Source organism: Lipomyces doorenjongii (genome assembly GCF_038497915.1).
Source record: "Lipomyces doorenjongii strain NRRL Y-27504 unplaced genomic scaffold V1508scaffold_19, whole genome shotgun sequence".
Classification (NCBI taxonomy): Eukaryota; Fungi; Ascomycota; class Lipomycetes; order Lipomycetales; family Lipomycetaceae; genus Lipomyces; species Lipomyces doorenjongii.
The window spans coordinates 212984-239550 of NW_027118086.1; the positions used below are offsets into that span (position 1 = coordinate 212984).

General features: G+C 46.5%; 9 protein-coding genes across 9 annotated transcripts; 6 read left to right on the forward strand and 3 right to left on the reverse strand.

The window, feature by feature from the left end:
• Nucleotides 1-341: 341 nt before the first annotated feature.
• On the reverse strand, nt 342-1889 carry V1508DRAFT_353629 (uncharacterized protein; the record flags this gene model as incomplete). Its single annotated transcript, XM_066936886.1, has 7 exons — nt 342-438; nt 499-683; nt 735-1187; nt 1274-1450; nt 1535-1636; nt 1684-1736; nt 1796-1889. 7 exons carry the CDS (start codon nt 1887-1889, stop codon nt 342-344), a joined length of 1161 nt encoding a protein of 386 aa, XP_066796340.1.
• A 1166-nt stretch (nt 1890-3055) lies between these two features.
• On the reverse strand, nt 3056-3516 carry V1508DRAFT_397044 (uncharacterized protein; the record flags this gene model as incomplete). Its single annotated transcript, XM_066938131.1, has 2 exons — nt 3056-3274; nt 3394-3516. The coding sequence occupies 2 exons, from the start codon at nt 3514-3516 to the stop codon at nt 3056-3058; spliced, it is 342 nt and encodes a 113-aa protein (XP_066796341.1).
• Nucleotides 3517-5146: 1630 nt separating this feature from the next.
• V1508DRAFT_416093 (uncharacterized protein) lies at nt 5147-6399 on the forward strand. Its single transcript, XM_066940164.1, has 4 exons — nt 5147-5430; nt 5480-5714; nt 5780-5836; nt 5913-6399. The coding sequence occupies exons 1-4, from the start codon at nt 5417-5419 to the stop codon at nt 6060-6062; spliced, it is 456 nt and encodes a 151-aa protein (XP_066796342.1). The 5' UTR covers nt 5147-5416; the 3' UTR covers nt 6063-6399.
• Nucleotides 6400-7326: 927 nt separating this feature from the next.
• Nucleotides 7327-11620, forward strand: V1508DRAFT_416098 (uncharacterized protein). Its single transcript, XM_066940165.1, has 8 exons — nt 7327-7556; nt 7637-7748; nt 7803-8010; nt 8068-9342; nt 9411-9491; nt 9543-9782; nt 9835-10146; nt 10206-11620. The coding sequence occupies exons 1-8, from the start codon at nt 7469-7471 to the stop codon at nt 11295-11297; spliced, it is 3408 nt and encodes a 1135-aa protein (XP_066796343.1). The 5' UTR covers nt 7327-7468; the 3' UTR covers nt 11298-11620.
• V1508DRAFT_455409 (cytochrome oxidase c subunit VIb-domain-containing protein) lies at nt 11621-12353 on the forward strand. Its single transcript, XM_066942615.1, has 2 exons — nt 11621-11877; nt 11955-12353. The coding sequence occupies exons 1-2, from the start codon at nt 11683-11685 to the stop codon at nt 12096-12098; spliced, it is 339 nt and encodes a 112-aa protein (XP_066796344.1). The 5' UTR covers nt 11621-11682; the 3' UTR covers nt 12099-12353.
• Nucleotides 12354-12375: 22 nt separating this feature from the next.
• V1508DRAFT_94428 (uncharacterized protein) lies at nt 12376-13723 on the forward strand. The gene has a single exon (XM_066943115.1). The coding sequence runs from the start codon at nt 12744-12746 to the stop codon at nt 13593-13595; it is 852 nt and encodes a 283-aa protein (XP_066796345.1). The 5' UTR covers nt 12376-12743; the 3' UTR covers nt 13596-13723.
• Nucleotides 13724-20764: 7041 nt separating this feature from the next.
• On the forward strand, nt 20765-22318 carry V1508DRAFT_94547 (Gti1/Pac2 family-domain-containing protein). Its single transcript, XM_066943116.1, has one exon. The coding sequence runs from the start codon at nt 20855-20857 to the stop codon at nt 22232-22234; it is 1380 nt and encodes a 459-aa protein (XP_066796346.1). The 5' UTR covers nt 20765-20854; the 3' UTR covers nt 22235-22318.
• Nucleotides 22319-23007: 689 nt separating this feature from the next.
• V1508DRAFT_416109 (uncharacterized protein) lies at nt 23008-24789 on the forward strand. The gene has a single exon (XM_066940166.1). It carries the CDS (start codon nt 23285-23287, stop codon nt 24587-24589), a length of 1305 nt encoding a protein of 434 aa, XP_066796347.1. The 5' UTR covers nt 23008-23284; the 3' UTR covers nt 24590-24789.
• Nucleotide 24790: 1 nt separating this feature from the next.
• On the reverse strand, nt 24791-26468 carry V1508DRAFT_353542 (uncharacterized protein; the record flags this gene model as incomplete). Its single annotated transcript, XM_066936883.1, has 2 exons — nt 24791-26036; nt 26092-26468. The coding sequence occupies 2 exons, from the start codon at nt 26466-26468 to the stop codon at nt 24791-24793; spliced, it is 1623 nt and encodes a 540-aa protein (XP_066796348.1).
• Nucleotides 26469-26567: the final 99 nt, after the last annotated feature.

Consider the following 26567-nt stretch of genomic DNA (forward strand, 5'->3'; position numbering starts at 1 on the left):
CGGATGAATGTATATATATTGTAAATATCAACAAACTTGTCCTTTTTATTACACGTACAAATAGTCATTATATATAGCAAATTTAGTGGCGGCAAACATAATTTACAAGTATCTCATACTCATCGCAGCAGGAAACCTACAACCATGAGCTGTATAGCATTATCAAAATAACATAAAATTTTCGCTCATGAATACAGGAATCAGCTACATACTCGCGCATATAAGAAAGCAATAAAACTAAAAATAAAAATAAAAAATAGGGTAAAGCATATAGTACAAAGGAAGCTCATCCGTAAATGTCCCTTATACGTCCTGCAACAAAGCATCAAAAAAGGCTTCCCTTACTGATCGCCATGAGTCAGTTCAATAGCAGTCGGCGGAGCCACATTGTCCTGCGCAGGATCATTCTCGTACCTCACATACGAGAGGCCGAGAGGTCTATTATATGTTTCCGATTAGTAGGGAATCATGCAAACTACAGCATTTGCCAAATCATACCTGTTCCCGTAGTTATATCCAGTAAATTTGGAAATTGCAATCTCAGCCAACTCCTTATTCTCAAATTGGACAACGCCAGAGCCCTTTGGACGACCATCAAGACCAATCTGAATTTCCGCCCTTTCGACTTTGCCAATAGTCTGGAAAAGATCGACTAAATCTTCATTGCTAGTAGACCACGGTAACTATAATGAAATTAGATATATCCATGCACTCAACCCCGTGCCGATACATACATTTCGGACGTGGATAGTATTACTAGGAACACCGCCGCTAGTCGCGCCATCGACAAACTCATTTGGCGGAGGTGGAGGCGGCCGCTCGTAACCACCTTGGAACCCACCGCGGCCACCAGCATAGCCTCCACGGAAACCGCCCCTGAATCCAAATCCTCCACGAGGAGGACCACCGAAACCACCTCGGCTGCCATATCCTCCTCCAAAACCGTGGCCGCCGCCGCCTTCGCCGCCTCCAGCAAACTTATCCTCGCGAACTTCAAGCTGTCTACCCTGCAAATCATATCCGTTGAAGTGACTGATCGCGTTCTGAGCATCGGCAGCAGTTTCGAAAACGACTGTTCCCCGTCCCTTTGATCTGCCGTCCGGACCCATAAACACATCAGCTCTGATAACGTTACCGGCCTGCCTAAAAAGATCCTTCAACTCCTGCCATCCAACAGAGTAAGGCAACTTCATCGAATTAGCACACGCAGTCCCGACAACAAACATGCTACTCTCCCAAACAGCACCCCCTGAGACAATTGAGAATTATTTACATTTCCAACATGGAGCTGATTACCGGTTCCAACTCCCGCACCTCCCGATGCATCCTGGAATCCACCGCCACCTTGATACGGCACTGGTGGGTTATTGTATCCGCCGAATCCGCCATCGCGCCCACCAAACCTTCCGCCCGGTGGGCCACCACGTCCATGTGTTGCTGCCTCGCGATCCTACACATCCTGCCATCAGCTAACCAATCCTCCATCACCTCAAACGCCAAACCGTCGAATTGAACTCAAGATTGTTGAAAATACCTCTCGCACGTAGATTACTCGGCCGTTTAACTCCTGATTTGTGAGTGTCGCAATTGCGTTTTGCGCCTGATCGGATGTTGCATATTCGACAATTCCGCAGCCCTGAGTCATTAGACCAAACAGTCACATCTCAGACCAAATAAACATACCTTGGACATCCCATTCGGCAGTGTCAAGACATCCGCAAACACAACCTCACCAGCTAAAAAACTGTTAATCATTGTCTAATGACAGTAATACCATTGGCTTCAAACACCTCACCTTTTCGCATGAAATCCTTCAATTGCATCCACCTAATATCATACGGCAAATTGCCGACGTAAACACGTCTGTCCTGACTACTGTTCGCACTCATGCCGCCGAATCCCCTATTAGCACCGTGTCCGTATCCTCCACCTTGCTGATATTCACCGTAACCTCGCTGGCCAATCGGTGACCGTTGTCTGTGGTAGCCGCCGTTTGGTGACGGACTGCGGGAATAAGGTCGTCTGCCGGCTGGTGAACGCGATCTATCCCGTTGCTGGATTGGATCATAGATTAACTCCATCCAATCGCATATGCATCAATCGAAATAAATAGAAAGACTTACACTGCCGCGATATGACTCTCGTCTGTTATATCCGCCAGAATAGTATGGACGTTGATTCTCTGTAGATCGGAAACTTTCGTTAGCTACCGATACTCTGCCACGCAAGGAATGTGCGGCCCCCAAAAACACAAGAGCAAAAATAAGTGATCACTAGAAATCAATGTCTGATCGATAGCTCGACAAACTGATGAAGTAACAATTAAATTACAGACAAGAAGGCGATGGGGGAAGCAAAAAGAAAATGTACCCATGTGGTTAAGTGCGATCCGCAGCTCCGGGGCGACAAAATATAATAAGAGATGTGTGAAACGACGAGAGGTAATATTATGATGTGGATATGGTTTGGTTAGATTAGCTTTGGGCGAGTTGCAGTTTCCAGCCGGATGATTGGCGCGAGGGGTGCTGTGGTGACGCTAGGCGGTAGCAGAGTGCGTGGTGCGTGCGACCTGAGATGGAGGATTTGGTAACCACTTAAGTTGTTCTGCATCTAACCTGCAACGTGCGCTCCTCATTACGCCATTGCTACTCAGATCCGCAATAAGCGTCACTTCAACATTATATGCGATCTAGAGCTATATCTTCAAAATTATTCGGACTAACTAACGGTCTCAGTGAAGCACTTCCAACCAGGTCGATGCGGGTATCCTATAACCACTACGGTGCGCGGCTCAAAGGTCACATACTGTCCCGCATGATGAGCCCAAGAGAACCCTTGCGGTTCTTTCGCTATCATCCCTAGGTAGATGGCAAGCTGCAGCAGGATTGGCATTATTTCAATTGACAGTGCCTCAGCAGTATAATGCATAGACCACATTGAGCGAGTGCGCTGCAATAGATATCTACTTTCCGGCAACCAGATTATCCAAGTGAGAATTGGGATAGAAGTTCGCCAGAGTCTGATCTGGACGAGGTACGTCATGGAGACTCTACACTTACTCGGCATCTGACTCTGCATTCTCTACTGCTTGGTCAATATCATGTTTCCGTCCCGACCCCGGCCGTCCGAATATGTCAATTCCCATAATAGTTGAAGTCGCAACGAACGATGCACCATGCGAACGCTGATATCGCAACGGCCGCCATGCCAGTATGGCACACGCTAGTGTATTGGCGACTATAACTTGTGCACGGAAGCGGTCCAAACATGGCTGCTGTTGGAGAACGTTAATAGCATACATTGTCAGATAAATGGGGAATAGACTAACCCATTGCGATGAATCCAGTAAACCAAAAGAAATTCGTCAGGACTTCGACCGTGAATATAGCGTACTTCCAGTGGAGCACCCCCTATGGCCCACGTTACTGTATGGGCTGATAGTCCAAGCACTATGAACGAGAGAACGGCTTGGACAATACGAAGCCCGATCTGGCCGGTGAACTTGAATACAGCCATATTGTGGTACCTTCAGGGTTTCGCGAGAATTTCGTCGGGGTGCGAGGGTGATGGATTGAGTGAATTGAATTGCGGATCTTGCTCATTGGTCGGAGGCAAAGATACATGAGGACTCAGTACGGACTGCGACAGAAACATCCGGCCGTGCACCTGTTTATATACAGCGACCATTACCAGCTTAATTCGCGCATGGGTCCGACACAGATGGCTCTTACTGGCGTAGATATCATTAATATTTGTTTACCGGCATCACCATGTGTCTTTTCCAGCTGGCATATACATGTGATTTCTCCTAAGACCCAGCTAAATAATATTTCTAACTCCAGATACCAATATATATATTATATAAGTATATTACGTCAACGAATCATTTAGATATCCACAGTATTCAACCTGTCACTGCCACGGATGCTCGACTGGCGTTGCAGCGTGCCACGTTGAACTTCGCGTGCGTAACGAATAAGCGGCTAACGCAAAATGACATACTGCTAAAGTCCAAAAAAGTATTGACTTGCCGCGAATGGGTTTATGGTTGTGTACTGTAATTCTGTTGCCGCGTCTACACACACTCAACAGATTCATATCCCTGTGCGACCAACTCAGGAGACTCTGTCAATCGAGTCAGTGTATCCCTTATGATCCGTTACGAGCTGCAGCAGAAGGTCCTGCGTCGGACTATTGATTACATCGTCGGGCTAGATCGCATTTCGACAGTCGACACTGTCCTTCGGAAATGCGTGGCGGCTTACGCCAGATTCTTCTCATCATTTCTCGCCTTGCTGTTCACGGCCACCGGAGGTTCAACCGAGTCTACGCTGATGCGAATCAACTATCAGTAAGCATATAATTTATGTACTATGTCCTTTTAAATTGTATGCATAATCCACAAATTTCTTTGAATAAATCACATAAAACAAAGTTATAGCCCCTAGCGCCTGACTGATGGACCCAGAAGGGACCCATCACTGGAATACAATCACGGATCTTCTTGCTCACAACTGCAGATTCCATTCAGAGACACTTCCCTCAGCCACAGCTGGATTGAGTCGTGAAGCACTTGACGCTCAAGATGCCCAAAGAAGAGAACACAGCGGTGAGCAGAATATAAGAACGTCCACAGCAAACATAATCACATACATCATCCTTCAATACTCATTTTGGCCATGGCCCAAATCAGCATGGCTGCAGCTACAGGAGACTTACGTGCGCAAGTGCTTTCTGAAAACTAATAACATAGTTCGGCAGGTTGCTCTATGTATGAGACAAGTTAATACAATGACACACGTCATATTTAGTCGAGAAATACTAGCTAGTTAAATAGGACTTCAATCCGGTTGTCGTCTGGTGCATAATATATAAACCCGGGAGTTTGACCTTTCTTAGAAATGACAGTTGTTTCCGGTTCGTCATTTTAGAAGGCATATGGCGAATCACATTAAAATGTTTAGATCTGCCATCCGTTGTCAGTCAGCGTCGCGTACACAATTGGTTTATTCGCGATTCGTTATACGCTTAGAAACTGAAATGTTTAAGTGTGAACAGCTCGTCTCCAAGGTATCTATTTACCCGGCAATGATGGTCATTCGCCGCTGCGGCGCCATTGCTACTGTGGCCCTCGATTCAACACTCGCAAGACAAGACGCGACAAACTGCATATTACTCACCTGGGGTGCGCTGTATCAAACAGCAATTCACAGGTTGGCTATCTATAGTTACTACGGTGGAGCGATTAGACCCGAATTGACCGCGACGTACTGGGCAACGTGAGATTGGATAAGGCTCCAAAGGATTTTACTCGATACACTGCATCGGAGAAGTACAGTGGATAAAGTCATAATTCCGCATTGATAAATACTTGCCAATTTGCTAGAGTAATACGCTACTGTCACCAGAAGCCACTATGAGCTCATCAAGGTATGTCATCTCTACAGTCTTAATTTGCTCGATTCTAATGCAAGTACAGGTTTACGAGTACTCTTCACCAACGAGACGCCCGCACGCAGCTTTTCGACGGATATGACGTTTCGCGCTCATCGTCGCCATCGCTTGGAAACAGTAGCAATGGTACACCATCCGGGTTTCGGGCGGCGACTCCGAATAGCCGCGGGCAGTACTCGGACTCGGTAATGTCGGGGTTGGAGTCCCAAAATGATCACGAGATGGAGGGGTTGACTGCCCGGGTGAGGTTATTGAAAGATGTAAGTTATATGGTGTTGCATGATGCTGGAAAGACGCGGGACGTATATTGACCAGCTTTGGTTAGATTACGGTGAAAATTGGCGAAGAAGTTCGAGATTCGACGAAGTTAATGGGAAATCTGGTATGTGCTTTCTTGCTCTTCAAACTGTTTTTATCCTTGAACGCTATAACGGACCACTTTATTAATCTTATACCAGGAAAATGGATTTGACAGTACACGAGTGCGACTAAAAGGTACATACAATCGTATGATGCGGATGGCAGAACGGTCAGGGGTTGGTTGGCGCGTGTGGGCAGGGTTCTTTTGTTTCGTCATGTTATTGTTCGTTTGGGTTTGGATGTTCTAAGCAGCGTAGAACAAGAACTTACTACGCTGCAATTACAATTATATAGAATCAAGGTTAATGGCATGTAAAAATTAGGTTGGGACGTCATAAGATGTTTTGAATTGGATCGGAATGGCCGATCGTTGTTTGATGTTTGTTCGTCTTTTTTTCTGTGCTTTTGGTCGGAGATGTTTACTTGAATATGCTTCTTATGTTGTTATGCTTCAACATGTTACTGACTTCAATTTGCGTGAGTTAATGACTCCACGAAAGTGGTGGTGTGAATCGAAGTAATGTCTAGTTTCGGGAGTTTTGTATTATATGTAAACGTAATGAATCGCGTAAATGTTCATCACAATTTGTGTTCTATGCGCTTCACAACAATAACTGTAAGGTACGCCATAGACTGCGTATACACATGACAGCGGCTGTGACAGTCCACTGCGGCCGGCTTCCCTCGCGCCAGAGATTCGTTCCTGCAGGATTGTTCTGATCCCATCTGTTGTCCCGCTTTCGCATGGTTCTCAGGATAAACGATAGCCTGTCTGAAAATCTGTTCATCTTGCTCAAAAAAGTCGTCAACTATTGGCGTACTATTGGGCTTATCATTCAAGGTCAACTTGGTGACGGTCAATGTTCCTCAGGCATCGCCTGATGGTTTGACGACTGGTCGAAACAAAAGAGTCCAAGACATCGACATCCAGGATGCTATTTGTCAAATATATCAATTGCTGACCGGAGTGCAGTGATGTCCAATAGCCAGCACGGTGATTTCGAGCTATTTGCTCAAGATACAGCCTCATCTCAGCCGCAGCACTACGCTTAGCCTCCGATAGGCTAGCGATCGCGCGTGCGACAGACGCATTGGCGGAAATCTTATTAGCCTCCCCTGTTTAAGTAGGTTCATCACCAAAGAGCGTGCTTAGTACTGAAGACTCCGAACGGTGAATGCGAGAGTACGTTTTCACTCAACTGAGAGGATGTGACCTTTCCTTGGCTACTGTTGATCAGATCTTGTAAGCAACGTTATTGAGCTGTACGCTGTTTCAGCTGCTGCTTATATTCAGTATACCACTTTGTTCTGAGTTGTCAATTCAATTGTCAGTAAAATTCTGCGATTTACTGTCATCTTGTCTCGCCCAGAAATACTGCCTGTCAGGATCACAAATAGAGTACGCACGTACGTCTTCCCTGCAGGAAGAGCTTCCTTAGAACCGTAAGTGAATTGTGAGCAACATATTGACAGCACGTCAACTGTTGGAATTGGATATTACGAAGCGTGTCCGTGCTTTAACTTCAAGACAAATTGTATGGACTTCTCTACTCCCTAAGATGGGTCGACTGTTTCTCAATTTGGAAGTACTGACTAACGATTAGCATACAGCCCATTACTTTTTGCAGTTCAGCTACTTTAGCATCGTCCCAGTATGTACTTTGATCCCGCTGTGAACTCTCTTCGGCAGTCCAAGAGTCCGCTTGCCAACGTCGCAATTATATCAGGGCCCAATCCCGCAGGTATGACATTTTGGATAGCATAGCATCATTCACAGTAGTGTTGCGACTATATGTGTCATTGGTGCTAATAATGGTGGCAGCTGAGACTGTGAAGGATTGGAATGATTTTAGCGGTTTAGGCTTATCGGCAACATTTAATCCTCTCGAGGATGGTTACTTACTACCGGATATTATGGCTCCCAAACCACAACGGTGCGTAGCATAAATTGCGCAATAGAGAAATCATATTAATAGTATACTATGTAGCCTGGCCGGATTTAGTAGCGCAGCGGACGTGGATGTATCGTTTGGCATGCACTCTCCTGAGATGCCAGTATCCTCAGACAAGTTGACCAACCAGTTTGGAAACCTCAACTTGAACAGCCAGCGTCAATATAATAGTTCATACTGTGATCGTAGCAATTACAATGATAGTTGGTACGGCGAGTCATATCAGAACCCTCCCGCTTCGAAGGTAAACTGCGTGGAACTTCTGTTATTTCTCGCTGATGCTAATAAACGACTCGATTAGTATATCTCGCTATATGGCGGTTATGACCCATTATATCAGCAGCCTCCTGCTCATGTTCCCTCATCTCCACCAATCGACGGTGAGAATCAATCGTACGCTCCGGAAAATCATATTCCTGAGCGACATCGGCAACCTCTACCTCTGCCCACCGACCAAAATCGCTTAGAGGAATCGAATGGGCAGCATCAGTACATACTACATGGGGATACTCCTGCATCGACATTACCGCTTGAGCTTCAGACTCCGTACCATCAGGAGAAAACTCTGTCGCAGTATCAAGAATATGACTATCGATCGGACCATTACCAACAGCATCTGCCCAAGAATACTTCACAGCAGCATCCTTTCTATGACAACAGTGATCTGCAACGTGTAGAGTACAGTGCTCCGCAATTTGACAAATCTCCAGACTATGGACTTCAGCAACATCGTATCGAGTATCTAACGCAGTATCATGGTGCAGAAAATCCGAATAATGGTCAGGGTCATGCAAATGATCAGCAACAGCACCTTGAACGGCGTCCAGCTAGTCCAAATGAGAAATATCAACAGTATCATGAGCCACCTACGCGACGGATACAGCAGGATTCACAAGAAGTACCAAAGTTACCTAGCGAAACCGAAAACAAGCAGAAGCAGTCTCAGATCCCTAAATTCCAGGTCTCACAACCAACCGTCACCGGACTCTCAGTCGAGCATATCTCGAAATCTGACTTTCCCGGGATATCGTCTTCACCGAGACCCCCCGCCGTGAAATTGGGTAGGTTCGAGGCTGCTGAAAACACAAAATCTGGAGCCTCGCCATCTGAGAGACGCCTTTCAATTACATCAGAGTCATTACAGATTCATATTTCTCACTCATCGTCTCCCTGCAACGAGTTTATTCCAGAAGATGGGTTCCCGAATATCGAAGATCCCCCGGCTACTATCCCAGCATCATTGCAGATGCGGGTACATCACCTGCGAGCAGATATGGATCGAGTTTTAGCCTGTGCTGATCAAGACCAACAACTAGACTGGGCACTGAGTGTAGTAGATCTAGGCATGACATGCAAGCAGTTACTGGTTAGAGATGATCAGCTGATGCTAAGCGTGGCGCATAATGTAATACTTCATCTGAAGCAATTCCATATTCCGAAACTGCTTTACTATCTTGGCATGTGGTCTGAAAACGGCAAAATGGACATGGACAACGACCCTATTCCTCCGTATGGCTACTATGAGCGGGCAGCCGAAGGCGGGTATACGAGGGCTTGGTATAGGATGGGCATAATAGTATGTTCAATCATTTCTAAGGTGGCCTTCGAGATTTCAATCTGGTTACGAGATTAATCATTATATAGCATGAAACTCAGAAAAATTATGCTTACGCAGTAGACGCATTTAAGCAGGGCATCGAGAAGAATGATGCAGGTTGCTGTTATGTAAGTGTCCAAACGCAAACCATTTATTGGTGCTCCTCTTACAATTGTCAGGCTCTCGGTGTCATATATCTGAAAGGTCTTGATGGACAAGAGCCCGATCACGAACTATCAAAGGCTTATCTCCGCATTGCAGCTGAAAATTCAGACGAAGATGTTCCCACACCTGCGTACGTCTACGGACAGATCCTGGTCGGGGAAGACTCGGATTGGACTGTCTCATCACATATAGTCAGTAAGGATCTGGATCTTGGGCGCAAATTTATTGAGCGTGCTGCGTATCTCGGATGTGTAGTATGTCGTTGGCTCTATTCTTATATTTCTTACTGGTATTAATTGTGTGTAGGCTGCACAAGTTCGCATGGGTATCGCATATCAGACAAGAGGTCTCGGTTGTGACTACCATCCGGCAATTTCACTGCACTATTATGCGATCGCTAGTCTCGCTGGCGACTCCGACGCATATGTAGGACTAAGCTCATGGTTTGTCATCGGAGACGAAGATGTGTTTGAAAAGAATGAGAAGCGAGCGTTTGACTATGCCAAGAATGCCGCTGATTTAGGTAATCCAAGAGGTTACTTCGCATTAGCATATTATTACGAGGTCGGTATATATGTTAAAGAGGATCCTGAGGAAGCCCGGAAGTACTATATGAAGGTGAGATTCCATTTTCCTTTGCATCTTTTAAGATTCTCGTGTCTGACGTATACTAATAGGCTGCGGCATTGAACAACCCGGAGGCAATTGAAAGACTCAATGCTAGACAAAAAGAATTTTCGAAGGACGAACATGAGAAGCAGATTTTCAGCCGCCGACGCAGTCAGCGTTCGATGACTATAAGTCGCAAGCAGAAGGAAAAATCTTCGAAGCGTGATGTTCGGCGGTTAGCACCTACTACTGATGACATCCCAGGGGCATATAAGAGCTTAACGGTCGGACGCGAGAACGGAGTGAATTTCCCAAATCAGCGAAAGACAAGTCCAAGTCCGAGACGGCATTCAGGATATGAGCAAATCAATGAAATGGGTAAAGGTTCAACTGGAAATTTCAACGGCTTCCAGGCAACTCAAAATCCCAGTATTCAAATGCCATCTGTTAGTGCTATTCCTGAGGATGGTCGCAGAACTGTAGATCTATTAGCGCCGGTGAGTCTACTACGGACGCAAGTTCCTTGTTTGGAAGAATCTCCTGGGACGAAAATAATTCGACAGCAACGGCCGAGTTCTACTCAGCTCCATCGCAGGTCGGTGTCACAAGACCGTGACGGCCGTCCTGCATCAGCTACTTTGTACCCGGACCCGACGGCCCGCGCTGCAATAAGCCTACGGCCTCCAGCTGATTCTCGACGGCATCGACGACTGAGTAATCCCGAGGTCTCACAATTAAATGACCCATCTCAACTACTCTCCTCCACTGCATCGGGTCAAAGCCGCCCACAAACTGCTACAATTGGTACCCTGCAATCTGGACACAACCAACAGTCTTTTCATTCAGTATCACCGGAATCTCTGTTTGAAACTGACCAGTACCGGCGACCGCGTTCTACACATCCGCAACCAGCAGGGCGTATATCGGCGTCGGACAAACGTCACTCAGAATCAGCGTTAGTCTCGTCACCTGCACCCGCGTTGGAGCAAGTGATTGTCTTCACTACTGGGTCAGAGAAAAGGACAAATGATGCTAAAACTGAGGATACGCTGAACTCAGTGTTCCAACCACTGGAGGTATCCAAAAGGCCCGGTCCCAAAACCTTCGAAGAAATGGGAATTCCGAGGCCGACAAAGGATCAGGATTGTTGCATTATGTAGAATTATGATTGAAATTTGTGGTATTTATAGTTTTACTTCTACAATAGGATGACGGTAGTCAGTTTAATGAAGATAGTCAACAATAGCAGATTTTAGTTCTGTGCCATATGCTTTAGTAGGACAGTAGCTTACAAGCATATTAAATTATTTCAATATCTTAGGGCATTAATGAGGGCCTGAGCTGACACATTGCCATTGACATTACAGCATTATTTACAATCATCATTGCAGATCATGATTTCAGAAACGTCAAGCAACCTCGAGTTCGATTATCACCAGTTGCCCGATTCGGGCGTGTCGATTGAACCCCTGAATTTTTCTACCCGTGTCCTCGTAGTCCAACCACAGACCTCACAGGGACTATCTTCTTACAAACCAAGCTATAATGGCGAAATTAGATTCATCAGAACAGGAAGACACGCAAGTCGTCACGCGCTCGGAACGGGAGAAATGCTGGATCGCGCGGGATAAATATTTTGCCTGTCTAGACAAGAACAGAATCACAAGCGTCGCGAACCAAGACTCATCCGTGTGTGCGAACGAGAGGAGCGATGTGGACAGCTTATGTCGGCAAAGTTGGGTACGTATATACTCTAGTTTTGGGATCAGAATGCGAGGTGGTGAAGGATACGTGAAAGAGAGGCTAATGCGAGATAGGTTGATTATTTCATTCAGCGACGAGAACGGACTTTACAGATCGATGCGATGAAGCGCTATCGAACGCAGCAGGCTCATGATGAGTTAGAAGCTCGTGAATCTGCTTCAAGAGAGGAGCTACGGAATAAATTTGTTAAGCGATGAATACTGATGGCAGGGTCCAGTCGTCTATGCTGCGAATAAGACTTGTTAATAATGTGTCCACTCGCTAGCTTTTTGCATGCCAGGCCAAAACCATAAATAGTGAACTATATACTTGTACGTGTAACGACATGTTTTATTACTCACATTTCTGTATATAATTACCGCCAAATCAAACACTTTTTGGTCTACGGCAGACTTACATAAGGATTCGACTTAGCTAATCTCCAACGAACAGGCAGCCTGTTATGTCACGAGCCTAGTAATACTGACAACTTTGTGCCGAACAGACTGATATTTAATCTGATGCGGAGTTGCTTATGGTAACAAACATTGAACGCCGAGGGACGTAGCGCTCGCATATTATAATTTGTAAGCATTAACGTACACGAAAAATATAACTCTTCGATGCGATTTAATACTTTGAATTATCCACAACCTCTTGATAACTAAACATCGGGCTTGTTTCTTTCTATGATTAAAATAATCGAGAAGCCTGAGACGGTCTTCTGAACATGGAGTACACTCTGGGAGATACAACAAGACAATCAAAGCCGCACGAAGCAAACACCCCTCAATCACTCTCTTCTCTGCCCACGATAAATTCCCTACAAGCCTGACTTTTGGGGCTAATGTGCGACGGCTATAATGCCCGCAAAGCAAAACAATATTCGCGAACTACAAATATTCGAAGATGCGGGTCTGAAGCGTTGGACACCTGGCTCATTTGTAGCATCGACCTTAGCCTCCAGAGCGAGGATTACTACCGCTGGGGTTCCGTCAGCCGGCTCTCATATTAAGGATCCTACATATGTGAATAATAAGCAGACTGGAAAACAACGGAGACATCGAAAACACGTGAAGAATAAGGACGACGGACAAGAATGGAGCGCGGAGGAGATATCGTCGCTGAATATTCTCGAGCGGTTTGTTAACGGAAAGAGGAATGCCGACAGAATAGGCCAAATTAATGTGGTCCACCAACGGCTGGCCGAAATTCTATTCCCTGGGCGATCATATTCAGAGATTTTGGAACGACTGAAACGTTATCGTCGCGAAGTCGCGGCCCAGCCAGCAAGTCACGACTTGAAACGACGCAAGATCTCATCAAAGTTGCAAGAGCTCCGGGACGTTTCTGAGACAGATACCGACTTTCTTTCGAGAACTCCTGAGCATGATGTTGTCGACGACGACAACGGCGAAGCTGATAGGAAGACTTGGGCTGAAAAGAGGGAGGAGATAGACGGTATATTAGGGTTGAATTTTGCAGACGCTCCGTCGCGAGAAGTTGCAGACACGGATTGGACCTCCAAGGCTGCTCAAGTCGAGGCTGGCGAGGTCAATCACAGAATAATTGCATCCCGCAGGTTACGAAACACAGGGCTAGATTTTGACTGGCCTTCCGAAGTCCTCGTTGCTCGTGACAGGTCTACGAGAGTTCGCCACTTAGACGAAGTGCTTGGATTAGGGGATTTTTGCAATGGAGATGCGACAGGCTGATTGAAGTTAAGTGCCGTCTTGACAGCCTTTAATTGCATAACTTGGAGATTGACAAGAATGCAACTGAGTGCAACCTGACTGAACGGGCAGTGCCTCTGTCTATGGCTGAATAAGTGCTCTTCTTCTTCCATTCATGTACGGTATTTCACACTGCAACCTACAGATCTTTAACTTCTTTGTGTTATGGCAGATGAAGTAGTTGCGGAGAAGGGCTAGTGCAATATCCTTGTGGGGAATACGTCATGCAAACGACATCTAAGCAAATTTGGTTTTTCGCAAACACATTCCTCCATGGCAAAATAATAGATCTCGTGAAGAGTTAGTCAGCATGTAACAGTTCTTATCGATCCTTATCGCGCCGGGACACACAGTAGTTATACAATCGCCAATCGCTATTATCGCTGAAATGGGAACATCATAGCTGGTGAGGAAGCTTGCGAGAAGTTTGTATTGCACAATGACAGTTATAAGGACGTCAATGCCGGTAAAAGACCAATGGAAAGTAGAATGTGCGTAGTACTTGATTAATGTGATTTTATTATTGTGAACTAACTCGTTCGTATTCCATGGCGAGAAGTGAACGGGATGTGGTACATTTGAAATGAAGAACTCTAATCTTAAACACGGCTATTCGGACTTTCGGCTACGCGGGTAAAGTCGCGAAGGCAATGCAGGGTAAGGGAAACGTTGACTTCGGGGAACCAGAAGCCTAAGACGCCAAGAAAGCAGGATAACTCCTAATGGTTGTGGGAGAAATTGAGAAACCCATGCACATGCACAAAACCTTACTGCGGCAAACATGCAGCTTTGCCGATAAGCTTATGAGCTTAATGAGGACCTCTAGTTGCTACTATGGTGGACCGGCGAAACATATATTGTATAATATATATAATATATAATTGAAATGCATAAACTGTCGCTTGTAATTTTGCTTATTTTGGTATGCCGATGGCAGTCAGCAATAGCAGTAATCCGTTGGATAGAGACTGCGGGGCTAGAGTCGCGACGATCGATAATTAGTGTAATCCGACAAAGAAGCTTGGCTAGTGATTCAATATTCCACACTCATGCACGGCGATGCTTGGCAGCTTATTAACCTCGATTCGATTGCCACTGCTACATCCTAGCTGCCGGAGAATTTACTCGAGTTACGGCTTAAACGCGATGGGGCATAAGTTAGGCAGCAGGCATTCGCAACTTCAGCTCCCGAATTCCCCAACAAATGGCCCACAGTAAATTTATGCCCCGAAAGCTTTGCGCGGTATGAAGCACATACACATAGATAATCATAAAGTGCGATAGGGATTGGTATTCACAGTGTCCTCTATTGGCTGTGACCAGGCACTGCCTGCTTTCAAGCTGACATATGCTGGGTGCAGCTCTAGAGAGAATTATGTCAGATATTATTAGCGATTGATGGAGGCGAAACAAGCACTTTGCCTCTTCCGCACGAACCCAGTCGCCATGCAAGATGTGCAGTAGTGCGGCACTTGAGTCCGCGTAGGATTGCCCTAAGTGAAATTGCTGGAGCATTGGCAATTTGGTTTTGGTTCCGCACCAGGCTGCAATAATGGACCAGGCGCACAATTGCCAAGGCCGCTGTGTCTGTCAAGAAACACCTCTGCCGGGTAAGAATGCGATATGAGGGATGTATTTGAATGACAGTAACGGTTCACGATCACAAACATTGGTTCGGTCGGCCCGCTGTCAGCCGCATTCGACTTCTAACTGACATATAAGAGAAGGCACCCCGATTTTGACGCCGTGGTCAAATTCTCCTCCTCCAAATCCTCCCAGAAGCAGTAATCGCTACAGATTTGGCATCTGACTGCGTCTCCCTGGGCCGATTGAATGCGGACACATCCCGGGCAGTCGTCCTTCAGCACCGACGGACAGATGTCAGAAATACGGTGCTCATTCCAGTCAGTGTCATCAACAGGATGCACATGATAAAATTAGTCTATTACGGGCATACAACGCGCGAATTAATGCGGAATTTAATTTAGGCTTTGGGCGGCGATTCATGCAACTTAGCGGGCATGGAAAGCTTGGCATGTTTATTCGAGATGTCAGGGCCGAAAATTGGTGGGTACGATGGGTACGAGTGAAATCATGCGCTGTAATGTGAATTTGCACCCTAACCCCGTAACTGAATTCGGCTAGACAAACAGCATACTTAGTCAGCGTTAATTTTGACACGCACTTAACTGTTTCAGGCAAGGTGCAGATCTCAGAAGAACGTTGCATTTCATAGCCAATCAGCCCCTGCACACTGCACCCTGCTTGATACAATTTCGTGACCTGTGATTGCGTTTGTTAGTGAGGCTGTACTATTTATCATAGGTGGGGTCAGGTGAACGTCCGAGTGGTAATTCTACCCCTTCTCGAAACTTCCCCGAAGTATGCTATTATCCGCATGTATTACTAAAAGTCGTGTGCGCTTAGAACAATACAGCTCGAATATGAATACTGCGGTTTAATTGCGATTAATCTGTGTAGATACGGATATTGGAATCTGCGGCACCGTGACATAGTTGGCAGATGCGCTGACGGGTGGAGCATGATTATCCAGGATGGGTCATCGATTTTGATTCATGGAGCATTTGTTCAACGGATGTTTACCTGTAACGCGCAATTGTGAATCCGGCGTATTATGGCCCCTACCTTGCCCACACAGTGGTCGACCAATTATTTGGACTAAGATAGTCATTTATAATTCTGCGCATTAGAAACTGGGTGATGTGACGTATATCCCCTAGTTGGACTCTCGGAGATACTAATTTATTCGCCCGGCTAGACGCAATTAGAAAATAGCTGGGTTTGGTGATGCAGAATTAAGACATGGAGATCCATCTTGGTTTCAGTATATGTGTCGATGGCGGGCTTTATCGCTTTGCAAATCACACAAGTTGCTTTGCTACTCCAATTACTGCTTGTCTAAACAGTGAACTCGTTTTTTTCCTGAGATTGCCCGGAGAATTGCTTTTCCGATGTCCTGACGCTAGCAATCGCTTTTCCGAACGCAACTGGCAGAACTGCGGCTCATTATCGGCCAGTACATTCCGCGCCGTCCAACTTTCGATTAACGCAAAAGTATGCGTCAGTGATTAAGTTTAAAAGTCTGACCTCATATATTTCGCGCATAAGGAAACTATTATTATTGCCTCACTTAATTTGAGTTGCCCTACAGTCCCGAGGCTGCACTGATGAAAGTCCTTTGCCTGACAATTTGTGCTCTTAGTCAGTCTGCAGCGGGGAGGGTAGGACGGTCACGCTCTTGTATCATTTAACTTCTGACTGTGGAAATCGTCGATTTTGCAGCCTGAAACGATTAAAGATCGCAGAAAAGTGCGGCGGGCCATGGTGGCCAATTCGAGGCATTCACCTTCGGCTGAGCCAGGAACGTAGCTTTGCCGATATGTAGTGGTCCATGCGTGTCTTGGCCAAATAACCTTATATGCGACAGCCCTTCTGACTCCTTCCGAACGAAATGGACACGTAGGATTCATCAATGGAAGCTTACAGAAATGAATTATGAACGGGAGAGAACAGGCGACCAAACTGTTTCGCCATGAAGCCATTTCGAAATTGCTGCAGCATTCAGTCTAGTATCCGTATTATTGCCAACGCACATGACGTAATTCTGAACCTGCGGAATTAGAACACAAAATGCTTCGTTAGCATACATGTGATTCACAGAATTCAGTATCCATTAAGCTTAATGGCATTAGTTTACAGGGTGCGCAATGACATTGACGCTTCAATAAATTGATGACGCGCGAATTGAAAATAAGGCAGCCAACGCGGAATATATATCGGCCAGCTAATCGATGTAATTATTACATATAAGCTTTCCGGTTTTCATGCTATCTCTCTGTGTATCCGTATATATGTGTCCGGCTTGGGGACCGTCGTATTACATTGTTACTTCGGAAGTTCGCCTGTAAAGATCGGCCGATTGATGTCAGGAACTTGACGTACGACGTATGGTATCCTAATCATTATAAGGAGATTGATGGGAGTGAAGGCTCATTCCTCTTTGGGACTAGTGTAAAGTGGCAGTATCAAACTCAAAAGTGGGCCTATCAGACCTATTCACCGCCACAGCCGCGCTGCAATAACTACTTCTATATAAGCAAAGTATCACAGGTCGAAGAAAGTAATAGTGCAATGAAAGGTTCAATGGCGTCATCCTCTGGAACTCTTCATATGGTAATAAATCGCAGAGCGGTGTATGATTGGAAGAGCTTGCATCGGATTCAGCTGGCGCTGCGGAACTGACATGGCTAATTCTTTTTGGAGAGCTAATCTGTCACTCAGTGTTCCGTCCATGGAACATCACCTTGGTGGCGTATTTGTCCCCGCACGCCATTACCCGTTAAAAAATTCACAGGAGATGGCTTGGCCAAGATTGGATCCGCAGTAAAGCAGACAACCTGCGAAATGAAAGCGATGGTAGACGAGGGGAACCACGACGTACGTACTACGAACATGACGAAGTAATGTTTGAGGAAATATTGCAAGCAGTACTTTGTATCTATATGAGTGTACTTGTTATATGACCACAACAAAGTGAGCAGTTGTGAGAAGCTTCCTATGGCTATGCAATAGTCTGTGGAGGTGAACAGCTCCTGAGGGGCGACAACAGCATGTGCAAGTGAGCAAAGCCAATGGGAACTACATGACAGCGAAACTTTTTAATTATAAGTCTTTGGCGAAACACTTAACAAGCAGTCCTGTTTTTTCGGATGATCCACTTTCTATGGATAGTATGCATCACATTTGGTCTGTAGGCTTTCATAGCAGGACATCGTTCTCGATATCAGTGCTAATTATACTGGACCTCCGATTAATGTGAACACTTCGGGTGTAAGCTTAAGTCCGCGCGTATGATAAACGTATTTGCGATATATTGCGCTCTAACTTTAATGCTAGTGCGGTTTAGTACTATTGACCGCGCAAGCCTGATAAAGCACGAGTATGACGCACAGTTTTTTATAATTCAACAGCGTAATGACTTAATTTCAGTTTAATTGTGGCGATGTCAGGTCTGACCTCTTATATCGCATTTTAAGTTTGAAAATGCGACGGGCAATTTTCACTCACCCTGCCGGAATTAGTATATTTCATATGAATTCGTGAGGGCATAGCTTAAACTTAAAATCCCACAAATTATCGGCATTTCCTTTCCCAACAGCTGTACATTTCATTTAAGTAAACGAGTGAGGACGAATGTCATACATTGACGAGATTAATCAACCCTAAACCTTACCATCCCTCTGGTGAGCTCTGCATCAGGCACTGTTGCATGAGTACAAGCATTTTTGAGTGGTAAAAACATGGATAGTGAGGTCAAAACGCCAAATTCGGGCGATTTAGTCATAAGAGCCCGATGTCCACTTTCGTAACAAATTACTCGCCGGTTGTTCTCATATCGATTTATCGTCCCGGGGTTTTCAATGCGACATTTGGCGTTTAGCGTGAGATTTTGTACAGATTATGCTATACTTATAGATCTAAGGTAGGAATGTGAGACCAGATCGATATTGCGTGACTGCTCCCATACATAATAAACGCATTTCCGAATATATTGACTAGTGTAGCTAAAAAAAAAGGTCTCATTAGTGAGTGTAGCGACGCGATGCAAAGTAGAGCTTCAAATGCCGCGCACTAAAACTGCAATCTGTCGTCATCGTCATGCATTTTCGAAAATATTTACGCTTTCAACTACTCCTGTGTGGATCGCCAATACACCAACCACCATGATCGTTTTGTCTGGATTGCCCACTAGGCACATATCAGGTCAGCGCTTAGTACGTACACAATTGAGAAGGTACGTCCAAATAGTAGCGGATGATATTGCGAACACAAGCACCGGGGAACATGATTAGATCTAACCGCCATGCCACTGCATGCAGTACTATGGATGACAACGTATGGCAAGCTGCGCGTGACATTAGATAATCGCCTAACCCTAAGGATGACGATGCCTAGGACGAGTTAAACTGCGTCTACATTTGTTGGCCATAGAAGGTCAGGAAGGAGCTAATTAAAGATGAAACTAATTGGAGAATCATAGGGGGACGGGTCAGCTAGTTAACGTCAGAGGGTTAACTTTAGTTGAATTACGGTTAAGTTATTCAACTTTAAATTAATTGCTTGGGGGTTGCTAGTAAGGTTAGACACCCAGCCATGGCCCCTGCGCGAGCTATTTGTGCACTATCTTAGTCAACCCTAAGTGGGCTGGTAACGACACGTAATGACATAACGACAGGGGTATGCCAGGATCAGTGAATATACATGTTATGATAACAATAGTCAGCTTCAAATTCAATTCAGCTGGTTCATATTTATAACCCACGGCTATATGTTGCATCTAATAACAAAGAGCGAAATTCATACAACTTGGATTGGTTGTGAGCTACTCTTGGTTCTTAATGAGCTTTCTAGTCTGGAGGAGAGTGGGGGAGTCCATTCAGCCGAAGACAAGAATATTAGCGGGACATAAAATACTATCATCGGTTGCTGCCATGGGTGCTATTGGGAACGAACGTTCAAAGACCGATGGACGGGCGGCTGTATCGGGCAGGAAATGACGACTGCTATTATTTAGGCTTATCGATCAGAGAACAGTTTAGAACACCCGGACTTAAATGGCAGCAAACCGGCGTTACTATAAACCATTGAAGACTAGACGATCTATCAGAGTTAGGTGGACAGTGTTGGCTACCCGATACAGAAAGATATGCTGTTACTTGTGATGCGGAAGTAGAGTTTACCTAACATTTTTTTATCGCGTGTGTGATCCGATTGTAGCAGGTATTATTATTATTGCGAGTCACGGCGTGTCAAGATTGTCGGTACGGCCGCCGGATTCAGGGTACACCGGGTAAATTAAAGAGACGGAGCGCCGGTCACGGGAGGCGCAACTCTAAACAAGGCAAGCCGAGGTTGGCGGCTTGGCATGCGTGAATGGTTGATTGTGTGTGGGCGCGACGTTGTTGCAGAGAGTTGTAACTGAGTCTAATCGTCCGGCCCGCCCTAAATCGCGCGCGTACCCAATTCTGACGTGGAACATGAATTATACTTGGCTTGGCCACACAACTCTCTCCTCCCTCGAATCCTTCTCAAACCGCTTTTTCTACAGCGTGCGTCCCGCCCTCCTCTTTTTACTCTTTCTTCTTTTCGCTCTCGCTCACAACAACACTCTAAGTACTATCCCCTCCGACTTCAGCCATAGCGGTTCCTAGCACGCGACGATGACGACTATGGAAACGTATTACGGACACGTTCGCACTCCGTTCGACGCAATCATTCTGTTTGAGGCGTGCAGGCTTGGCGTCCTCCCGCGAGTCCAGCGACGACTCTCAGAAAAGGAGCGCATGGCAATTCGTTCTGGCTCAGTCTTTGTTTGGGATGAGCGAGAAGCTGGCATGCGACGATGGACCGACGGCAAATCCTGGTCCGCGTCCCGAGTTTCGGGCTCGTTCCTCACCTACCGTGAAATGGAGGGCAAGCGCGGCGGCGGCACGTATGGCGGCCCACTTGTTCCTTCGCCTTCTCGACGGGGTGATATCGACGACGAAGAACGATCAGACTCTGATCGAGGTGACGATGGTCCTGATGGATACCGATATAAGCCAGACGGCCTTATGAAGCAATCATTCTCGATTCAGACGTCCTCACACCTTAAGCTACATCTCATCTCGTACTATTCTCGTTCGCATGTACTCCACGGTCAGGAGCTGATGCAGCCATCACACGATCCTGCTCTGAAGTTCGTCCGAATACCAAAGGGAATGTACCCTGACGCGACGTCAGGCGAGGCCGAGGCAATGTCGATGTCGATGACACCGCAACCACAACAGACGTCGCTCTTTACTGCCCACCATCACCCTACCGCGGCCTATCAGCAGCCACTTGCACCTCCGCATATGAGTCCGGCACCTCATCATCCAGCTTATGCGATGCAGCAACAAGCGCTCCAGCAGCAACAGCAACAGCAACATCAGTATCCCCCACAGATGCAACTACCTGTCCACAACCAGCATCCACTGCCTCCTGCGCCGATACACCAGGCGCCGCCTCCACAATCGCATTCGCTACATATCCAACACCCGCAGCCGCCAGCTCCCCAACTACCCTCAATCCTTGCGCGCTCACAGCAGACACAACAGCAGCCTCTACCTCAGCAGATTGTGCAGCCACCTGCTCACCAGCAGTACGGGTGGCCGCCGTCGCCGGCGGCCACACCCACACCGCCTAACTACACTCTGCACTCAATGTCGCCAATTGCCCAGTCACAGCTGCACCCGAGACCACAGCCACCGGCGCAGCATGCGCAGATGACATTGAACTCGCCTGCTCCATCGCTCGTGTCCAAGCCTCTTGAGAACGGTCTTCCTGCTCTGCACGCACTGCCCCAGCAGCCACATCAGCCATTGTTACCACACCAGCAGATCCCACGGCACATGCAGACTGGTGAACGCCCATTTTCTGCTGTATCTCTTCGATCCGATGGCATCGGAGCCATAGTGTCGCGCGATGGCTTGGAAGTACAAGATATTCCATTTGACAAGGTCTCATGGGGTGAAGACATTCGAGCAATAAAGGAACTGAATAAGACTTTTATTATTTAGTTGGCCTTGATATCTAGACGGATTGCATTGTGGAGTTATGTTACGATTTCTTTTGTATATACAGTGATTTCTTACCTGTTGTATTTCGCGCTCTTTATTTGTATATTGTTATTTTTCTTTGTTCCTGTTGATTATTCAGTTGGTGTTTCTTGGATTGGTATGGGTTTGTCATTGCAAGTTATGGTTAATGAAAGGATTCGGATTAGTTTTTGCTTCGAGAAGTATTATCATTCGTGGGATTGGATAAATTGTGTTGATATAACGACAACGCATATAATTGTTTCTATCCACGGAGTTGCCAACTATGAGTGATAGGCCAAAGAGACTTGGACTGTTTGCGCCGACATGCATGCACAAAAAATGATCGCACAAGGAGCGGTGCTACGACCCTATTCAGATTTCGTCTCGAAACAACGTCGAGGAATTACTTAATATTTGGCAGAATGCGTGGATTGGATTGAAATTGCAGAAGAATTCGGTAAATGAACGACCTTGATCAGTATTTGTACAGCGTTATGGCAATATCGAGACAGTTAATGAAAGATCTTATTCATAAATTATCTGACAACAATTCGTTATGAAAGTTGTAACAGCTGGCCGACGTGTATCACGCCTAACCCCAAGAGTCCAAAATAGTCCCTACAACCTGTCATCAATTCAGCTCTCTACCCTTACCCTATTTAATTGTTGACATAATATGGCATAAACGCATTTACAATTTGGCACAAAGTTGTTTTCACGAAGCATCACCCGCGTTACTACCCGGCACACCCCCACAATCGCAGATTGTAACAGGGAGTTTACCCGACCTCATCGCATCCTGATTCGACTGACCAGTGCGAATAACCAGTACCTGCAAATCTGGCGACTTGGGTAACGCGATCGTTCAATTGGAGAAAGTTTTCACGGCGTGATTCATTGAATAATCCTGGTGGCGAAAGTAAATAAATTTCCACAACTGCGAGCGGCGACCCATAGTACCGTGGACAACTCAGATTGTTTACGGATCAGAGCAACGAACATTGGATGAGCTAGACAGAGGCTCGAATAATGGACAAGATCGGAAATTTTAACGCCGCCTCGGCGTTCAACACTAATGCAAACACGACTCGCGAGTCAGACATTCGCTCATCCAAACGACGTCGTCGCGGTAACGTGCCGACTGCTACAGCTACGACCAATGTTCGGCCTGCCCCAGCACCACAAGAATTCTCCGCACAGCAATTCGTGACGTATGCGCCGGCCGGCCATGTTCTGGATCCCGTATTGGCAAATCTTAATAAAGAAGCGGCGACAGGCCCGGTAGCGACTCGAAAGAGACAGACCACTCAGGAGCAAGCACAGGAAGCTTCGCAGGTTCAGGAGCAACAGGAAGCACAGCAAGTGCAGAACAGCATATTGCAGGGGATTACGGGAATGTCAGGGCTCATGCTTGAACAATTAGCAGCGGGATACCGCAGTGGGGATACCACTGCTATGTCTCTTGCTCTCGCTGCCGCCGCGTCTGGCGAGCAGGGGGTTACATTGACGCGTGAAGAGGCCGAAGTAGCAGCCGCTGCTGCATCCGCTGCCGCAGCTGCCGCAATTGCTGCCGTTAGTGCCCGTCAAATTTCAGGCGCGGCTAATCAGGGTGGTCCAGGCACCGACCGGCGCCCTCGGCCAGCCACTTTGAAGAATGGTCTAGCGGGCCCGGACGTTAGTGACGAGGCAGCTGCGGCAGTTGAAGCAGTCGCATCAGGTCAGATCCCCGATAATCAGCTGCTGCAGTCACTGCCGTCGCTGGCCGTCGGTAACGGTGGTTCATTCACGGCGGACGAGATCAATGCTCTAGAGCAATTCATGACCCAGTACCAGAATGAGCACGGACTGGACTACGCTGCGTTGTGCAGGCGTGTGTGGGCTAACGAAAGAAAGAAAGATAACTTTTGGGACGCTGTAGCTAGTGCCCTACCCCACCGTACGCGCGCCAGTGTATATAAGCACGTGCGAAGAAAATACCATCCGTATGAATTGCGTGGGAAATGGTCAGCGGAAGACGATTCCACATTGAAAAGAATGGTTGAAATGCATGGTGCGCAGTGGAAGACGATCGGACGCCTAATTGGCCGTATGCCAGAAGATTGCCGAGATCGTTGGAGAAATTATGTCAAGTGCGGCACAAACCGGGGACAGAATAAGTGGAGCGCTGATGAGGAAAACAAGCTTATTGAAGTTGTAAACGGCATTCGGTTCGGGGATGCATCGGGGGACATCAATTGGACCGCTGTGTCGGAGAAGATGGGCGGTATCCGTTCTCGAATTCAGTGTCGATATAAGTGGAAAAAGCTAAACAAGGGACTTGACTTAGCCGAGTAGTCTAAGTTATTGTATGTAATACTCAACACTTTCGCGCGGATGCATGCACTTGGATTAATATTTGATATAATTTTATTGATGGGATATACTCTAATATGGAACAGTTTGGTATGATGTACAATAGTATATATGTTGGGGTTATATGTTAACTATATATTCATGGTCAAAACACTCTATGGACTAATTCTATTTACTGTGACCTCAGCAGACACAATGACCTACCCATCGTGGGAACGCGATCACGTCTCGAATATTGTAGATGCCGACCAAATAGCTGATGAGTCGCTCAAAACCTATTCCAAATCCACCATGAGGAACGGAACCCCATTTTCGCAGTTCGGCGTACCATTCCAACTCGCTAGAATCTATACCGACCCCCTCAATTGTAGCTTTCAGCCTCTTGTAGTCGTATTCTCGCAAACTTCCACCAACGAGCTCGCCTAGATCCGGAACTAACAGGTCGAAACATTCAACAGTCTCACCATTGGATCCTGGTGTTGGAAGCATGTAGAATGGCTTCAATTGCGATGGATACTGTGTGACGAATATCGGGCCATGCGCATACTGCGAAGCGAGCCACTTCTCATGCTCTGATTTCAAGTTATCGCCATACCCGGCCGAAGTCTCAAACCTGACCCTGCCTTCCCTTTCAGCCTGTTGCAACACGTCAACAGCGTGCTTATATGTAATCCTCTTCCAAGCGGAATCCCGTAGCATTCCATCCCACCGCTGAAGAACTTGCGCGTGCGTGATTTCCTGATCTTTATCTTCACCCTCCCCATCCTGAAGCTTTTGCTTCTCCAAAAATGTTTTAACGGACAGTACGCTATCCAATTCACCGCTCTCCTTTAATCGCCTCAAAGCTGTCCTGAGAAGTCCTTCAACCAAACTCATGATGTGCTCCAGTTGATTCACAAACGCTACTTCAGCCTCCAACATCCAAAACTCACTCAAGTGCCTGCTCGTAATCGATTTTTCTGCTCGAAATGCAGGTGTGAGTGTCCAGACACGGGATAGTCCCATCATTAGTGCCTCGAGGTGCAATTGAGTCGACACCGTAAGATATCCTTTCTTGCCGAAAAAAGGCGCTACTGAGCTTTCCGACATGACAGTAAACACTTCGCCGGCACCTTCACAGTCCGAGGACGTAATCAATGGCGGATGCGTCTGGATAAACCCATTTTCCTCAAAATACCGCGATAGTTCGGAAACGGCACGAGACCGGAACCGCATTGTCACGCCATTTGACAGTGATCTGAACCGAATAGTCGGAAGCTCGCGACGGAGGTAATCTTGTGATAAATACTTGTTTTGAAGCGGGTATGGTTCTTCCTCCGGCACACCACCGATGACATCGTAGTTGTCGACCAGAATTTCGTAGGGATCGGTGAGATTCTTTCTACGTTGGATTGTACCATTGACTTCAAGCGAGACGCCGACGCTTAGACTACGATAATTAGTACGTAAATTCACCCCTAACAATAATACGCAGTAAATCTTACTCATTTACTTGTTCTGGATCGGTAAATACTAGTTGCAATACTTTGTCATACGATCCGTCCGAGATGTTAACAAATGCATGTTTCTTATGCTTGCGAATAGTGCGAATCCACCCATTTACAGTCACAGGTGTGCCAGAGGGCAAATCAGAGTGTACCACCTCAGCAGCTTGCTGCTTCAACGTCTGTGGTAATGGTGCTAATTCCAATATCTCGGCTGGCGACTTCGAGCTAGAATGTCGTTCTGATTGACGCTTCGAACAGAAACGTGGACCATCCCATACGGCGACAGCTGGGAATTGACGCCGACATAATACAAACCTTGTGCTCCTTATTCGAGAGACAATAGGTCTTCCCATTGGGGGTGCACATGGCGTCATTTGTGTCTTCCTGTTAATATGGCCTGCCTTGTGGTGCGTTGAATGACTACTAGAATTCCCATTCAAACCCAAACCGTTTGTCTCGCCGGAACGCTCCGA

Coding starts and splice junctions, on each gene's coding strand:
- V1508DRAFT_416093 (XM_066940164.1), top strand. Junction 5,715..5,779: donor GGGTGAGGTTATTGAAAGAT/GTAAGTTATATG, acceptor AGCTTTGGTTAG/ATTACGGTGAAAATTGGCGA. Junction 5,837..5,912: donor CGAAGTTAATGGGAAATCTG/GTATGTGCTTTC, acceptor ATCTTATACCAG/GAAAATGGATTTGACAGTAC.
- V1508DRAFT_416098 (XM_066940165.1), top strand. CDS start 7,469: ATGTACTTTGATCCCGCTGTGAACTCTCTTCGGCAGTCCAAGAGTCCG. Junction 7,749..7,802: donor ATGGCTCCCAAACCACAACG/GTGCGTAGCATA, acceptor TATACTATGTAG/CCTGGCCGGATTTAGTAGCG. Junction 9,492..9,542: donor ATGATGCAGGTTGCTGTTAT/GTAAGTGTCCAA, acceptor TACAATTGTCAG/GCTCTCGGTGTCATATATCT.
- V1508DRAFT_455409 (XM_066942615.1), top strand. CDS start 11,683: ATGGCGAAATTAGATTCATCAGAACAGGAAGACACGCAAGTCGTCACG. Junction 11,878..11,954: donor GCTTATGTCGGCAAAGTTGG/GTACGTATATAC, acceptor AATGCGAGATAG/GTTGATTATTTCATTCAGCG.
- V1508DRAFT_94428 (XM_066943115.1), top strand. CDS start 12,744: ATGCCCGCAAAGCAAAACAATATTCGCGAACTACAAATATTCGAAGAT.
- V1508DRAFT_94547 (XM_066943116.1), top strand. CDS start 20,855: ATGACGACTATGGAAACGTATTACGGACACGTTCGCACTCCGTTCGAC.
- V1508DRAFT_416109 (XM_066940166.1), top strand. CDS start 23,285: ATGGACAAGATCGGAAATTTTAACGCCGCCTCGGCGTTCAACACTAAT.